Below are 17,720 nucleotides of genomic sequence, written 5' to 3'. Positions count from 1 at the left end.
CAGCATAATACAGAACATAGAAATAATACCTAAGGCCAGGCATGGTGGCTCATGCCTGTAATACCAGCACTTTGGGAGGCTGAGGGGGGCGTATCACCTGAGGTCAGTAGTTTGAGACCAGCGTGGGCAACATGGTGAACCCCATCTCTGCGAAAAATGCAAAAGTTAGCCAAGCATGGTGGTGCACACATGAAGTCCCAGCTACTCAGGAGGCAGAGGCAGGAGAATTGCTTGAAGCTGAGAGGCAGAGGTTGCAGTGAGCCAAGATTGCGCCACTGTACTCCAAACTGGGCGACAGTGAGACTCCATCTCAAAAACAAAACAAAATAAAACAAACAAACAAAAAGAAATAATACCTAAAATCCAACGCTTTAAAATACTATATTTTGTTCACTGATAAATACTAGCACAACTATTAAGATAAGAAAGAATTTATTCAATAAAAAGACAAACATTTTTGATTTGAGAAGAAACATTGACTTGAGAAGAAACAGATAATCATAGTAGACCTATAACAAGTAAAATGACTGAATTAGTGATTTTTAGAAGACTATCCACAATGTTAATCTCAACCCAGGCCCAGGGAGCTTCATTGGTGAATTCTAACAAATATCTAAAGAGGAATTAATTCCAATTCTTCACAGACTCTTCTGAAATATGAAAGAAGGTTAATTCCCAGCTCATTTTGTGAGGTTAATATTATCTTGATACCAAGAGAATTACACACCCTAACAAAGTAAGATTTGTCCTTGCAATGAGAGGATTTTTAATATTGAAAAATCAAATAACATAACACACCTGTATTAGTCTTCTTTCATGCTGCTAATAAAGAGATACCCAAGACTGGGTAATTTATGAAGGAAAGAGGTTTAATTCACTCACAGTTCTATATGGCGAGGGAGGCCTCACAATCATGACAGAAGGAGAATGAGGAACAAAGTTACGTCTTACATGGTGGCAGGCAAGAGAGCATTTGCAAGGGGACTCCCCTTTATAAAACCATCAGATCTTATGAGACTTATTCACTATCATGAGAATAACATGGGAAAGACCCACCCCTATGATTCAATTCCCTCCCACCGGGCCTTTCCCATGGCACATGGGAATTATGGGAGCTACAGTTCAAGATAAAATTTGGGTGGGGACACAGCCAAACCATTATCAACACCCTTTCGATAGAAGAAAACACTGAAACCACACAATCATCTCAATTGATGCAGAAAACACATTTTACAAAGTCCAGTGCACTTTCATGTTAAAAACACTCAACAAACTAGAAATAGAAAGGGATTTCCTAATCCAATGAGGGAATCTATGTAAAGTCCACAAATAACATGATACTTAGTGGTGAAAAGCTTGACATTTTCCTCCTGAGATAAAAAACAAGACACAAAGGTATGCTCCCACCTCTTCTATCCAACATTATACTGGAGGTTGTAGCCAAGGCCATTAGGCAAGAAAACTAAATACAAAATATCCAGATAACAAGGGGAAAAATAAAAGTATCCTTATTGCAGATGGCATGATCTTGTATACAGAAAACCCTAAGGAATCCACTGAAAATCTACTATAACCAATAAATAAGTTCAGCAAGTTTTCAGGATAGAAGATCAATATATAAAACTCAGTTCTTTTATGCACTTCCAAGAAACAATTAGAAAATGAAATTCAGAAAACAATTTATCATAGTATCAAAAGGAATATTATACTTATGAATAAATGTAACTGGCAATTCTTCTTCTGGAAATATATGTAATACAGAATTACCTGCACTCACAGAAAATGCCATAGTTCATAGTAATTTGTAAAAAAAAAAAAAAAAATCAGAAAGCTTCATAGAGTATACCAGCTGGGTACTGGTAAAATAAACTGTGGTTTAGCCACAGAATGAAACACTATGCAGCCACCAAAAGGAAAGAATGAGGGAAAAGAAGGAAGGAAGGGAGGGAGGGAGGGAGGGTAGGGGAAAAAGAGAGAAGAAAGGAAAGTGGACCATTCTTTCTACTAATATGGAAATACTTCTAAGATATATTGTTAAATGAAAAGACCAAAGTAGAGAACAGAGTTATCAGTTATCAGTGTGCTGCCCTTTATGTAAAAATCGGGGCACATAACAATATAAATGCATAAATATTAGAAGTATACATAATGAACTAACGGAAGGTGACTAGCACTAGTCAATTAGGTGAGCTAAGAACATTGGAGAGTAACTTCTTTATGGAAGTCTTTTTATAGTATACTGATTGTGAAATTGTGAATACCTGTTCATAAAATAAACAAATATGGTTAAAAGAATGGAAAACAAGAGAAGTGCAAAACTTATAGTCCAACGACTCTGAAACAAGATAAGTGCAAACTAGTTTCTGAAAAAAAAAAAAAAAACATTGTTGAGATAAATTAAAAATCAAAATAAAGAGAAAAACCAGCCATGCTCATGGATTAGAAGACTCCACACTGTTAAGGTGGCACTATTCACCAAAGTGATCTACAGATTTAAAGCAATCTTTATCAAAATCTGAAAGGATGTTGTGGAAGAAATTCATATGGAAATTAACATGAAATTTATTTAAAGCAATCCTTATCAAAGTCTGAAAGGACTTTTTGGAGGAAATTCATATGGAAATTAATATGAAATTGCAAAGGACCCAAAAGAGCTAAAGCAAACTTGAAAAAGAACATTGAAGTAGGAGTCGTCATATTTCTCACTTTTAAAACTTACTACAAAGCAACAGTAATTAAGACGGTGTCCTATTGGCATAAAGATGATTATACAGATCAGTGAAATGGATACAAGTTTGCAGAAGTAAACCCTGATGTCTGAGGTCAACTGATTTCAAGAATAATACCAAAACAATGCAATGGGGGAAGACTGGTCTTCTTAGCAAGTGGTGCTGGGACAACTGGGTAGCCACATGCAAAAGCATGAAATTGGACTCTTCTCACATACAAAAATTAACTCAAAGTGGATCAAATACTTAAATGTAAAAGCTAATGCTATATAATTCTCAGAAGAAAACAGAGGGCTGCATCTTCATGACCTTGGATTTGGCAGTTGATTCTTAAATAAGACACCAAACTCATGAGCAACAACAACAACAAAATAGATAAAATGAACTTCAAAATCAAAACTTTTTATGCTTTGAAGGACACTATCAAGAAAATGAAAAGACATCCCCCAGAGTGGAAAAAATGTTTGCAAATCATACATCTCATGAGGGACTTGAATCTAGAATATATAAATAACTTACAATTCAATAAAAAAGACAAATAATCCAATGTTAAAAGTGGGCAAAGGATCTAAATAGAGATTTCTCCAAAGAAGAATATATAAAGTGGCCTATAAGCACATGAAATGATTCTTGGCCAACTTAGGCATCAGGAGATCCAAATCAAAACTATAATGAGATATCATTTCATACCCACTAGGGTGACTATAAGAAAATGGTCAAATAACAAGTGCTGGTGACGATATGAAGAAATCAGAATCCTCCTAACATTGTTGGTGGTTGTGTTAGTTCATTCACATTGCTGTAAAGGAATACCTGAGACCGGGTAATTTATAAAGAAAGTAGGTTTATTTAGCTCACAGTTCTGCAGGCTGCATAAGCATGGCACCAGCATTTGCCTGGCTTCTGGTGAGGCCCAGGAAGCTTTCAATCATGATGGAATGCAAAGGGGCATCCAGCATATTACATGGTGGGAGCAAGAGAGAGAGAGAGGAGGAGGAGGTACTATGCTCTTTTTAACAACCACCTCTCACATGAACTAACAGAGTGAGAACTCCCTCATTACCATGAAGATGGTACCAAGCCATTCATGGGGGATCCTACCCCATGACCTAAACACCTCCCACCAGGCCCCATCACCAACATTGAGATTTGGAGGGGACAAACATCCAAACCGTATCAGTGGGAATGTAAAATGGTACAGCCACATTAGAAAAACACTTTGCTAAGTTCCTCACATTGTTAAATATAGAGTTGCCATATGACCCAGCAATTTCATTCCTAGATATATACTCAAGAGACATAAAAACATGTATCAGCACTAAAACTCGTACGTGAATATATATAACAGCATAATATCCCAATTGTGGAAGCAACCCAAATGTCTAACAAGTGGTAAATGATAAAGAAAATCCATACAATGGAATACTATTGTGCAATAAACAATAATAAAGCACTAATACATGCATGATACAAGATAGATGATAGTTGAGATCTGTCAGCTAAGTGAAAGCAGCTAATTACAAAAGATGACATATTATGTGATTCTATTTTTATGAACTGTCAAGAAGAGGCAAATTGGAGACACAAAGATGATGATTCATTATTTAGGGCTAGGGTGGTAACTAATGGGTACAGTTTCCTTTTGAAGTGATGAAAATGTTCTAAAATTCACTATAGTGATGATTGCACATAACTAAGAATATACTAACCATCATTGAATTGTTCTTTGTTTTGTCTTATTTTGTTTTGTTTTTTGAGAGGGGGTCTCACTCTGTCACCCACACTGGAGTACAGTGGTGCAATCTCAGCTCACGGCAACCTCTACTTCCAGGGCTCAAGCGATTCTCCAGCCTCAGCCTCCCAAGTAGCTGGGACTAGAGGCACATGCCACCAACTCCTGGCTAATTTTTGTGTTTTTGTAAAGATGAGATTTCGCCATGTTGCCCAGGCTGGTCTTGAACTTCTGAACTCAAAGCGATCCACCCACCTTGGCCTCCCAAAGTGCTGGGATTACAGGCATGAGCCACCATGCCCAGCTGAATTATATATTTTAAATGGTTAATATGTAACTTATGTCATTACATCCCAATAAACTGTTAAAAATATTCTATTGAACTGTGATTTTCTTACAAAGGCATAGTACATCTCTAAAGCAAAATCAGATATAATTTTGATAATATTGGGTATAATAAAAGTATCTATATTGTCAGTTTGTTGAAAGGATTAAGTGAGCTATAGCATCAAGTGGTCGATACATGTTAGGTTCTATGTTATAATTATTATGGCTATTAGTTGGGCCCCAATGTTATTAACCTACTACAAATTCATTGTTTATAAGCATCTTTGCAGATACAGAGGAAATACAAACACTGTCCCAGACTCAAGGAGTTGACTCAATACTTTAAATTGCCTTTTTTTTTTTTTTTTTTTTTTTTTTTTTGGTACAGAACACAAGATCCATAACAGTATAAGAGAAAAGACAATAAGGGCTGGAATAAACAACGAGGGTTGTCTAGTATGTGTGAGACATAAGTTGGAGGAGGAGAAGGTGAATTTCAGGACAGGGTGGCAACTTGAGAGGTAGAGGTGGGAGGGAAAGTATCATTAGCAATAATGTGAAGAGACTGGCGTAGAGGAAGATGCTGGAAAGAGATAGGTGACATCTTTGTATGGGTACAAGGGGCCCAGCTATGCATGATAGGTTAAAATGTTTATATGTTCTGGGGTATTAATTGTATTTTTTTATTTACAGTTTTCATAGTGAAGTAAAAGTATTTGCCATACTCTCACCATTGGGTTAAAACTCTTCTATATTTGCGACTTTGAGAGTTGGGAGAAGTGTTTGTTTGTTTGTTTGTTTGTTTATGTTTGTTTTTGAGACAGGGCCTTGCTCTGTTGCTCAGGCTGGAGTACAGTGGCACTATCAGGGGCTCACTGAACCCTTGACCTCCCGGGCTCAAGTGATCTCCCACATCTCAGCTTCCTGAGTAGCTGAGACTACAGGCATATGCCACCACACCCAGCTGATTTTTGTATTTTTTGTAGAGGCAAGGTTTCACCATGTTGGCCAGGCTGGTTGCGAACTCCTGGGCTCAAGCTATCCACCCACCTCAGCCTCCCAGAGTGCTAGGATTTCAGGCATGAGAGTTGTGTTAAATAACCATTTAGTTTAGTAATGGTATTTTTTATCTGATTCCACTGGGCTGTGGATCAACTGGCAAAGTCCCTACTTTAGGAGGAAGTGTCAAAGAAAAAATCACACTGGACACATTAAAAAGGCAAGAAAGGCTTTAAGACCATTGCAAAGGAGTCAGGACTATTACAATAGAAGACAAAAATTGAACTCTACTCCAAAACAAAAGGTGGGAGTGTTTGTGCTTGCTGAGGTGAGCTACTGGAAAAGTCCTGGAGGACATTAGCACGGAACTTGGTTTGTGTGCTTAGGCCATCTCTGTTTGCTAATTGGTGCTTATTGAAGTTAGGCTTCTATCTTCTCACGGAGACTGGAAGATAGGGCTGCTGTTTTTCTTGATGTTTATATTTCAAAGGAATGCCTTCCGTGTCCTTGAGAAAGATACTCCTTGGTTATAGAAGATTTACATCTCAAAGGGGCAGAGGAAAAACTTACAATTGCAAGTTTTCTAAAGTGAGAGCTCTAAGAAAAGAGCAATCAGGGTCTTATAGTCAAGAAGAAACTTTCTACAAGTTTCGTGAAGTTGAGGGGAACATTAGGCCATTTTGGTCAGAAGATACTTTTTTAGTGATTTTGTTCTGTGGAGCCAGCCCCTGAATGCTGGTAACTCCTGGAAATAGATATTTAAAAAAAAAAAAAAAAAAAAAAAAAAGTGCAATTAATTGTTTTTAGGACAAAAATATTATATGTACAATTACCTGTCAGATAACCCAAAGGGAGATCTTTATTTTGTTTCTCTTTGGATCTCAAGTGCTTTTTATTATTTTTTTTTCTTATCAGAAAAACTATGCCCTGAGCCTTTTCTTCCTCAGGCAATGCTTTAATGTAAAATTGAGCTTTATGTGCTGTTAGGAGTCTAGTCTCATTTAACTTTCCATTTTCACTTAAGAAACCAAATGGACTTTCAGGCTGCCTTTATGCTGGTAATTAGGGCAACTTGATGTGAATCTCAATGTGTTTGAGTGGTAGCACATATTAATACATTACACTTTCTGTCAATTTCATCGCTATTCAAGTGCAACATCCTACACAGTATAAGCACTTTGAAATTCAGAACCTTCTGGATGACCCAGACCATAATAACTGTAGCAGTTCAACTTACAATACTATGGTGCTGTATTATTTTTAATCACTTTTAAACATGTAATCTCATTTTGTCCTCCTGGTAAACACAGTGGTAGGATTTATTTTATAGAGGCTGCCGTACAAATGGCAAGACTTGACTCTGGCCTCTGGCTCCTAGCTTAATGTCTAGTTCAAAAGTTGTGAAGAATTTTTTAGATCTAGATATTTAATCAGCCTGCACTTGAAAATCACTATGCTTCCCTTTTTTAAGTGCTAAATTGGGATATTTCTCAAATATTCAGTTTATATTGGTGATAAAACATTACAAAGCCTTCGTAATTATTGAAGTCCATTAAATCTACTGGGTCATCTTGCCATAGGCATAAGGATTCAAGCTAAAGGCGCATGATTTTGTTTAAAAGTTAAAGATTATAATAAAATAAGATTAACAAAAGTACTTTTATACTACCGGAACAAAAACTCAAAAATAGCCTGTGGCATTGAAAATAAGAATCATTTCTGAAAAATTCTGCATATGCTTTGGCATATCTTAGAACTTTCTATATGTCTAATATAATGTAACAAATATTCCTATGTTAATATCCATCCAAAAAGAAATGATTTGACACACTGTATATAGGCAGAAAGACATAATTTTGAATATTTCGTTCTGAAATAGACACTAAGAAAAATCTTGTTAAATGTATTTAGCCTAATTGCATATGTTTGAAATATGTGTTCTGTCATCAGGCAACCCTGCTCAGCCCACTTCCCTCCACTACATGAATCCTTACCAACTGAATGCCTATGGTATGGCACTAAAAGCAGTGGGAGAAATCGTTCAAGATTATGACAGTGATAAAATGTTTCCAGCTCTAGGTTTTGGTGCAAAACTGCCTCCAGATGGAAGGATATCTCACGAATTTGCACTGGTAAGAATTTGTCAAAAGGATTTGATGTTCTGAAAAATTAATGTTAGACCTTTTAATATTGCTTTGGTGCTTATTCTTTAGTCAGTCATGTAGCAAGCTTTTCTGACTGTAGCTTAATTTTGGTAAGTAAGCGACTTTGGAGTGTGAACTTAATGGGAAAAAGGACAGCTAAATAGCTTAGCCATAAATCTACCTGAAGTGCACCCACCTGATTTACAAATAGGGGGTCTATTTTGATTATCTATTGCTTGCTAACAAACCTTCCTAAAACTTGGAGATACCAAACAATGTCATTCTATTCTGCTTATGATTTGTGGCTCAGGAATTCAAGCAGAGTATAATGAGAGATAGCGCATTTTTGCTTTGCAGTATCTGGAGTCTCAGCTTAGGTGACTTGAATGGCTAGAGATGCCTGGAATTGGTGATTGGGGCCACATTTTTCAACTTAGTTCTGGCTGTCTGTTGAATTCCTTAGATCTTCTCCATGTTATGTCTTCTGGGGCTGATATGTCTCCTAACATGACTTCTTTGTTCATGTTCATTCATGTCTTGGGCCTGAGCTTGGATAGCTGAAAAACTGGGGTTGCCTGGACAACTCTCCCTTGTTTTATATATGGCCTGTCTCTGTAGTTATGGAGGGCTTCATAACTGTATAGTGGTCTCATTGTAGTACGATTTCTTATGTAGCAGCTAGCTTTTCCAGGGCGAGTAATCTAAAAGTCTAGGACAGAAACTCCAAGGATGTTTACATCATATTCTTAGAAGTACCAAAATGTTATTTCTGCAACATCCTATTGGTCAGGCAAGTTACTAAGACCATCCCAGGTTCAAGGTAGAGGAATTAACCTTCACTTTTCAATGGGAGGAGTATCAAAGAATGTGTGGCTATTTGTAATGTACCATAATTTTTAAAATCTAAGAAAAGAAATAATTGTGTTAAACTTAATGAGGTTTATTAATTTTCCTTTCATATGTTTCTTCTCACCCTTGAATTTTTCCCTTTCTCTGTCTCTGTAATTCTCTCCTTTGCTGCCTTTCCTGCCTCTGTGGTCGTTCCTTGTAATCAAACCTATACAAATATACACTGGTTGAGCCTCCCAAATCAGAAAAGTAAATATTCCAAAATCTGAAACTTTTTGAACTCAACAAGATACTGAAGGGAAACACTCATCGAAGCAATTTGGATTTTGGATATTCAGATTTGAGAAGCTCAACTAGTAATTATATAAATATTTTAAAATCCAAAGAAAGAAATTCACAATCTGAAACACTCCTGGTTTCAGGTACGAGATACTCAACCTGTACTGTTAAGGAAGGATTTGTGCCTTAATTTTTTTTTTTTTTTTTTTAAGACAGAGCCTTGCTCTGTTGCCCAGGCTGGAGTGCAATAGTGAGATCTCGACTCACTGCAACCTCTGCCTCCCCGGTTCAAGCAGTTCTCGTGCCTCAGCTTCCCAAGTAGCTAGAATTACAGGCATGCATAACACCTGGCTATTTTTTGTATTTTTAGTTGAGATGGGATTTCGCTGCGTTGGCCAGGCTGGTCTCAAACTCCTGGGCTCAAGCAATTTGCTTGCCTCAGCCTCCCAAAGTGCTGGGATTGCAGGTGTGAGCCATTGTGCCCGGCATTAATTTGTTCTTTGAGCCCAATTAAAACACATATAGGATCCATATTGCTGTGGTTTCAATCTGGCCTCCCAGAGTTCAGGTGCTGCTAATGTAATAGTATTAAGTGAGGCCGTTAAGAGCTAGTTAGTCTGCAAGGGCTTCGCCCTCATGAATGAAATTAAGGCCCTTATAAAAGAGGCTTTACTCAGCTTGTCCTACCTTCTGCAATGTGAGGATACAGCCCTCACCAGACAACTGAACCTACTGGCTTCTTGATCTTGGACTTTCCAGCCTCCAAAACTGTGAGAACATTTCTATTGTTTATAAATTACCCAATCCCAGCTGTTCTCTTATAGCACAAACAGAATAAGATGAGAGATCAGACCTCTTTAAATCTATGAAAAATAGTCTCCCACATTGATGATGAAAATAAGAATGATTATGTTGATGATAATGTTTCAACTTCATTATTCCCTAATGATTATATTACTTTAAAATTTTCAAAGCACTTTTGTTTTCTTGTATAAGACAGACAAGGGTGAAGTAGGTTTTCAGTGAAATGGTATTTGACTCAATGCTGAGTATTTACTGAGTATCGAGTCACATACTTTATACTCATTATCTTATATAATCTTCATAAAATTCCTATGTGGTAGATACTTCATGCTGACGCATTGCACTGCTCTAGAAACTGCCAATCTCATTACCTGTGGTGAGAAAAGTTCACCAAGGAGTTGTATAATTCAACTGAGAGGCTCAGAAGTTGACCATTGTCCCAAAGGACAGGACTTGAACCCAGGTCAGTCTTATTTTAGAATTCATGCTCTTAACTACAGCTAAACCCCATCTTATAAAAGCACCTGTAATCTCACCTCTTGGATATATGCTTATATTAACACCATGATATATGTATCTTTATATAACTTTTTATATAAGATTTCATCTTTCTCAAATGTTTTAAGAGGAGAACTACACTTTTATTTTTGTATTTATTCTTACTTTTCTATTCCATCACCCACACGATTTCAGGAGAGGTTGCTGGAGGGCTTAATTCTTTCTTCCATGAAATAGGCCACATGCCAAACTCCAAGTGTCATAAAAATGAGTATCTGTTGGGATTTTGTTGTGTCTTAGAAAATTAAAGTCTCCCAGAAACTTATAAAACCATGAAAATCACTCATGTGATTCTAAGTCTGAAGTGCCTCAGGAAAAAGGTCAGGAGCTATTTTAATGCCTAAGAAAAGGAGTAATTGTGTTAAGCTAAATGAGAGGTTTATTAATTTTCTTTCCATACATTTCTTCCTCCACTAGTGTGTATTTTTTTTTTCCTTTTTCCTTCTCCTTTTCTGCTTTTCCTACCTCCACATTTACCCCTTGTAACCAAAACTATACAAATATCTACTGCTAAGGAATGATACATATTTTTTGTTATTTACACCATAATCTGTTCTTTGAGCCCAATTTGAACATTTATGGAATAGAGATCATACCCCTTTAAATCTATGAAAAGTAGTCTCTCAAATTGATGATGAAAACAATGATTGTGTTGATGATAATGCCTCAACTTTAGTATTACCATATGATTATATTACTCTAATTTTTTTCAAAGCACTTCTGTTTTGTTGGATAAATAAGGCAGATATGGGTTAAGTAGGTTGTCAGTGAGATAGTATTTGATTTGATTCTTGCTGAAATATTCTGTGTTAAGCTCATCTTAAATCACTGCAGTATCTATTGTCTAGGTACAGAAAATGACAAATACAAAAAGTTCAGTTTCATGACAGTCTGGCCTTTCATGAACTACCTGGTGTTAATAAACCCTCACGTTTCCATGGCATGAATTTGTGATATATATTCTCTAACATTAACCTGTTTATCTCACCAAATTCACATAATTCTTTTGGATAGCAAGGGAGTCTTCTTAACAACTTAAATTACCCCCAACGTGTAAGTTTTGCTGGCACAGATGTTGAACTTAAGCTTTACTCATTTGAAAAGGTCTCAGTAAATCCCAGCTTTTTATGTGAGACATACTATGGGAAAAGAAAAAGGAATGGGAAAGGAAAGGAAGAATTTCCTAGTATTACCATTTCAAGACTTATGGTTATGAAAAGAATGGGTCATTGCTCTCCTCTCATTATAATTCTTGATGACTCCTTTTGGGGTTATAACTGAAAACACAGTAGTGCGGAGTTCTGGTAGAGATATTTCTGATGAGCTTGTGGCCGGTGGTCCTTACAAGAAGGTCTTCCATGTGGACCAATAGAGAAACGCTACACCTGTCCAGGTGATTTCTCCTGGGAAATACCTAAATGCACTTGCATGCTTTTCACTTATTTTGGCATTTATACAAATGTATGCAATTTAATATTTATGTGTATGTATTTTTTTTTTTTGCCAAGTAGGCATCAGCAATTTAATAACCAAGAGTCTTTAACACTGTATTGCATATAAAACAGAAGCTCAATAGGTGTTTGTTTATCGAATAAAAGGAAGAATTCTCTCAGCTTTTTCCCACAGTAAGCAACAGTCACATTTCAGAGTAGAGCAACAGCCCCTAAGAGCTTCTTTTCAGTATTTTGTCAGCTTGTTAGCCCTGCTGAAAAGTGTCAAAGGCTGCAGGCGGCAACAGAAATGACAGGCTTCTTGCATGGAGCTGAGTCCACACTCTCAGCACAATCCCTGAGGGAGCTAAACGGGAGGAAAAATAGATAAGAGCTGGACACCCCTCCACACTTAAGTCTGAGTGGTGAGATTACTGATCATTTTAAAGTCTGATCTTTATGCTTTTCTATGTGTTCTACAAGTTAACATGTATTATTTTATAAATGGAAAGGTTAGTTAGGTTGTTGAAATATGAAATAGGGCGTCTTTTGCCTTCTTCATTAATAAACAACAAAATTAAATGTGCTTATTTAAAAAAAAAAATCCTATGTTTTACTTTTGTGTCAGAGCCACACCTGGACTTATTCTAATTTGTTTTAACAAGAAATAACTGATTCCCTGCATAATTACTTCAAGAAATGAGTTTTTAAACACATTTAAAATATTTTTATTTATTTCAATAGTTTTGGGGGAACAGGTGGTTTTTGATTACATGGATAAGTTCTTTAGTGGTGATTTCTGAGATTCTGATGCACCCATCACCTGAGCAGTGGTCACGGTGTTATCCTTCACCCTCCTCCCACCTTTCCCCACCAGCCTCCAAGTCCATTATGTCATTCTTATGCCTTTGCATCTTCATAGCTTAGCTCCCACTTGTAAGTGAGAACAGACAATATTTGGTTTTCTTTTCCTGAGTTACTTCACTTAGAATAATGGTCTCCAACTCCATCCAGCTTGCTGTGAATTCCATTATTCTATTCCTTTTCTTGGCTGAGTGGAATTGCATGGTGGGTGTGTGTGTGTGTATCACATTTTCTTTATCCACTTATTGGTTGGTGGGCATTTAGGCTGGTTCCATATTTTTGCAATTGCAAATTGTGTCGCTAAAAACATGTGTGTGCAAGTAACAGTCTTAAAACTCTTTTTATAACTCATTACAACTTTCTCATTAAGAAGAAAATCTCATTTTAGTAGCTGTAGATTATTTTAAATAATCCTGATGTAATCCAGAGCATATGCTAAAAAGAAGTCATAATTTTATGTGGTAAGATATTCTTATCATCTAAGACGTATGAGGGAACCTTAGAGCAACTTATTATGGCATTGGAACTAATTCAGAAATCATTAAACATTCCATGATGATGAATAGAACATCTAATGATTACCTTTACATTATCAAAGAAGAGAAGAATGGTGACCTTATAGTTTCAATTCCAGAGAAATAGTGGTAACATACAGTTTCATCAAAATGTAAACCTCCAATCAACATGTTAAAAAATAAAAGTAGCTCAGGACTACCCTAGTTTGTAACTGTTCCTTTAAGGTAGATATATAATACATTTTTATATGCCCAAAATCAGTAATGAACTTTAATTTTAATTAGCTTAATACCTTATCAGGGGAAAAGAGCACCACAGAATCTTAAAGGAATGTGAACTAGGTCGGCTCAGATGAACATCAGAACACTAACTGCTTTGTGCTAAATATTAAACTTATCTTTTTATTCTATTTTCAGCCAAGTCATTCAACCAGTTTTATAATGTAAAGAAGGCTTTTATTTTTATGCTTTCAAAAATGTATGAGGGTTAATAAAAATGTTTGAAGAAAAGACAAAATTAAAAGAAAAAAAGTGGATATATATCCCTCTCTCACGAATGATAAAATTGAAGTAGTTGGTAACATTTGACCCAGTTTCCTAAGATCCCCAGCCTTGTAGAAATCTTGGCATTTTGGCCAGGTGGGGTGGCTCACACCTGTAATGCCAGCACTTTGGGAGGCTGAGCCGGGTGGATCACCTGAGGTCAGTTCGAGACCAGCCTGGTCAACATGGCAAAACCCCGTCTCTACTAAAAATACAAAAATTAGCTGGGTCTGGTAGTGCATGCCTGTAATCTCAGCTACTCGGAAGGCTGAGACAGGTGAATCCCTGGAACCCAGGAGGCAGAGGTTGCAGTGAACCGAGATCTGGCCATTACAGTCCAGCCTGGGCAACAGAGCAAGACTCCGTCTCACACACACACAAACACATACAAAAAAAAAAAGAAAGAAAATGTAAAAAAGCTTGGCATTTCATAATTTTGTAGCATAATAGTGTGTAAGAAATTGAACTCTGGAGTTAGACTGCCTGGTTTAAATCTTAGCTCTCCTATTTGTGTTGCGTGACCTTGGGTACAGTATCAACATTTTCATTACCTTGGTTTCTTTATAAAGTGGGGTTAATGACTGTCCTACAATTTTAGGGTTATGAAAGTTATATGTAAATATTTTAGTATAAAACTTGGTATATAGAATTCAACAAATTTTAGTTATAAATTACCAGTTACTTGTGATTGTTCAGGTAAAAACATGTATGCTAAAATTATTGCTAACCCTATTTAAAAGTAGTGACTATCACTAGTGGATAAAAAATATATGTACACAATTTTAGATATTCCCCTTTGAGAAGTGGAGGCTATCTCCTTTTTCTCAAGTGTGAACTAGACTTAGTAACTCATTTCTAGCAAATGGATTAAAGTAGGAGTAATGATATGTAACTTCTGAGACTGGCTCATAAAAGGCATTGGGGCTTTGTCCTTGCTCTTTCTCTGGGATCACTCAATCTGGGGAAAGTTAGCTTCCATGTTATGAGAACACTCAAGCAACCCTGTGGAGAGTCCATTTGGCCTCCTGCCAACAGCCATGTAAGTGAGCCTTTTTGGAAATAGATCTTTCTGTCCACTGTCAAGCTTTCAGATGACTTCAGCCCAGGTCGGCATCTTCACTGCAACCTCATGAGAGATCCTGCTCAGGAACCACCCTGCTAAGCTGCTTCTGGATTCCTGAGACTTCAAAAATGTATGAGATAACAAATGTTCATTGCTTCAAGCCACTATACATAGGGTATAACTTTGGGGGTAATTTGTTACATAGCAATAGATAACTAATACATGGTCTTGTGTTATTTGTATAATTTGGACTAGGAAAATTAAACCTAATAATGACAGAGCATTTAAGGTATGAAAAAGCCAGCCTAGATGTTCAGGGTTAAAGTTGCCTCAGGTCCTGTCCCCAGAAAAAGAGCTTGGGTTAAAGTTGCCTTTCTGGGCGCTGTTCCCAGAGTAAGAGCTTCTTAACAGCAAGCTCCGTTTCCCTTGAATGACCTGGGTTGTTTTTTTATTCCTTTCCTTTTGCCTTGTCTTGATGTTTCCCACACCAAATTATATTCCCTCTGACACCTTCTCTACTTGGAGTTATCAGTTGTGGCCTGAAAATGTTCATGTGGCAGATATTTTACATTTTTCCTGCTATCAGGTAAAACTGTTTGAATTGATAACATTTATTTTTTCTAATTTTAATACATGTTCACTGCAGAAAAATTGGAAAAATAGCGAATAGGTTAAAGGACGAAAGGAAAGTTATCAGTTATCTAACCACCCAGAGGTAGCCACTATTAATACATTGGTTTTCTTCTTTTTAGGATTTCTATATGTTTATCTCCACATGTACACAAACCTGTGTAAATTAAGATACTATTAATTTTAAAGTGTTGTGGTGTTCAGCTTCTCTTATTTAAATTTTTCTTCTGCCATTTTTTGAAGGGTATAGATTTTTAATGACTGCACATATCATATTATGATCTGCATAATATATCATAATCTATTGTTGATCACCTAATGTATTATTGTTTTGCTATTGTAAATTTATAAATAAGCGCTCTTCCAAAAAATATTTATGATTGTCAATGTGTATTATTCTCTTGTCTTTTTTAATTGATCTTCACGGAGATTTACTTTTTTACTGTTGTTTTGTTTTGCCTATGAATTTCTACAGAATGGGAACCCTCAAAACCCCTATTGTGATGGCATTGAGGGGGTCATGGAGGCTTATTACAGGAGTCTGAAATCTGTACAACTATATGGGCCCACCAACTTTGCTCCTGTAATTAATCATGTAGCAAGGTAAGTAGAGAGTAGACAAGGGGCTTATTCTGATGTACTGGAACATGGTGAACTCGTAACATTGTTGCTAGTATGACTCCACACATGAAAGTTGTTTTCTTCTAATTTACCTCCAAGAAAGTGAGGAAAAAATGTACCTTAGAAAGAGTCTCTATCGAATGATCATGATACTTTGCTGAGAACTGTACATTAAAATCTCAAGTGAAGAAACATTTGCTGGGTTATGTTAGGAACTATCTTTGTTCAACTAAGGAAAACGTTTTCTTAGGAAAAGGCATCCATGAAGAAAATAACAAGATCAGTGGTGATGTAAACTGTGTAAATCATTCTTATTTAGTATCACATTCCATAGTAGTAATAAGTAGCATAGAAGTAATAAGAGACTGAATTCTATTAGATGACTACTTGAAGCATTCGGTGATATATAGGGCACATTATTTTAACTTCTCTGAAATTAATATAGTAGCTAATTTATAAATTCCCAGAGCTCTACCTGTGTATAGTACATAGTACTGAAATCAGAATATAATTGCTTATTACTCCAGGTACATGTTCTGAAGAAAATGTTAAAATGTAAAAAATAAATCTATATATACTTATCATTTTTCATTAATGCATAAATGAATTAGACAACACTGTTTAAATCCCTAGAAAGTTTGGCCTATGTAAATCCTATGACACCCTGACTTATTTTGAGATAATTAGAAATTGCATATCCTTTAAAACATGTAGCCAGAACTTGAAAAAAATTCTGTATTTTGGTCAGTTTATCAAGTACAAAGGTAATGTGAAACCCCAGTTCTCTGAAGGTTCTAGTACTTTACCACTTTCCCTAATGAATATTACTGGCAGTTTCAGTGTGTTCTACTTTTCATTATCTGGGACATGGACAAAATGCTAAAATATCCCTTGCACCCAGGGCTGACCCCAGTGCAACTTCCCTGTGGAACTCCGACTAAGGTTGACAGTGATACATTGATGACTGTTCTCTGAGTGTGACCCTTCAGCTTGAATTTTTCAGACAAAATCATCTGCAATCTCTACTAAAATATGAATTTTATTAATACATCTTAACCCTGTACACATTCAACCCCACAAAAAAATGGTACTTAGTCTTACCTATTTTACCTTTATTTCTCTGGCACCTGTTCTTTTCTATTTCTCTTTTTTTAATACAATCTTGGCTCCCAAAATTGATCTCACAATCCATTAATGGGTCATTACTTGCAATCTGAAAAACATATCCTAGCTTATTATACTAGCCAATGTAAGTAATGTCATATATACTGTCTCTTGATGGCTGTCAAATAAAGCAGAATATAATACCATGCTAATACAAGATAAAATATAATTGACGGCCACACTACCCTGCAGATCACTTTTTTATAAAAAGATAAGAGAAAAATGACAGGACTTGTGTTGTGTGAACTCATGTTGGTTATGAGAAATGTGCTCATCAATGCTTCCCAAGTAATTTCATATTTTTTCCTGGTATGTACATATAATAAAAGTTAAAATGATAGATATAAAATATCTAGGTACTTTTCTATATACATTTAAAATTAAAGGCTCCACAGTGTTCTATTGCGATTTTTTGTTTTATCCATCATTTTGTAACTTCTCGAATATAGGAGCAGCTGCTAGTGAAAGC

General features: G+C 36.2%; 1 protein-coding gene across 13 annotated transcripts in view; it reads left to right on the top strand.

Annotated features, from left to right (window-relative positions):
* The window catches only part of CPNE8 (copine 8), a 240,112-nt gene that overhangs the window by 190,345 nt on the left and 32,047 nt on the right, over nucleotides 1–17,720 (top strand). For 9 of the 13 annotated variants that reach the window (XM_074005902.1, XM_074005898.1, XM_074005899.1 and 6 more), the window contains 2 exons: nucleotides 7,738–7,919; nucleotides 15,942–16,069. In XM_074005902.1, coding sequence (XP_073862003.1) covers nucleotides 7,738–7,919; nucleotides 15,942–16,069 — 310 coding nt within the window. Of the gene's footprint in view, nucleotides 1–7,737; nucleotides 7,920–10,183; nucleotides 12,456–14,857; nucleotides 14,967–15,941; nucleotides 16,070–17,720 lie in introns of those variants that run through there. The other 4 variants (XR_012419728.1, XM_074005897.1, XM_074005904.1 and 1 more) reach the window with 4 other exon arrangements.

This window comes from Macaca fascicularis, chromosome 11 (genome assembly GCF_037993035.2).
Source record: "Macaca fascicularis isolate 582-1 chromosome 11, T2T-MFA8v1.1".
In the NCBI taxonomy this organism is placed as follows: Eukaryota; Metazoa; Chordata; class Mammalia; order Primates; family Cercopithecidae; genus Macaca; species Macaca fascicularis.
This window is presented reverse-complemented; position numbering and strand designations above follow the sequence as displayed.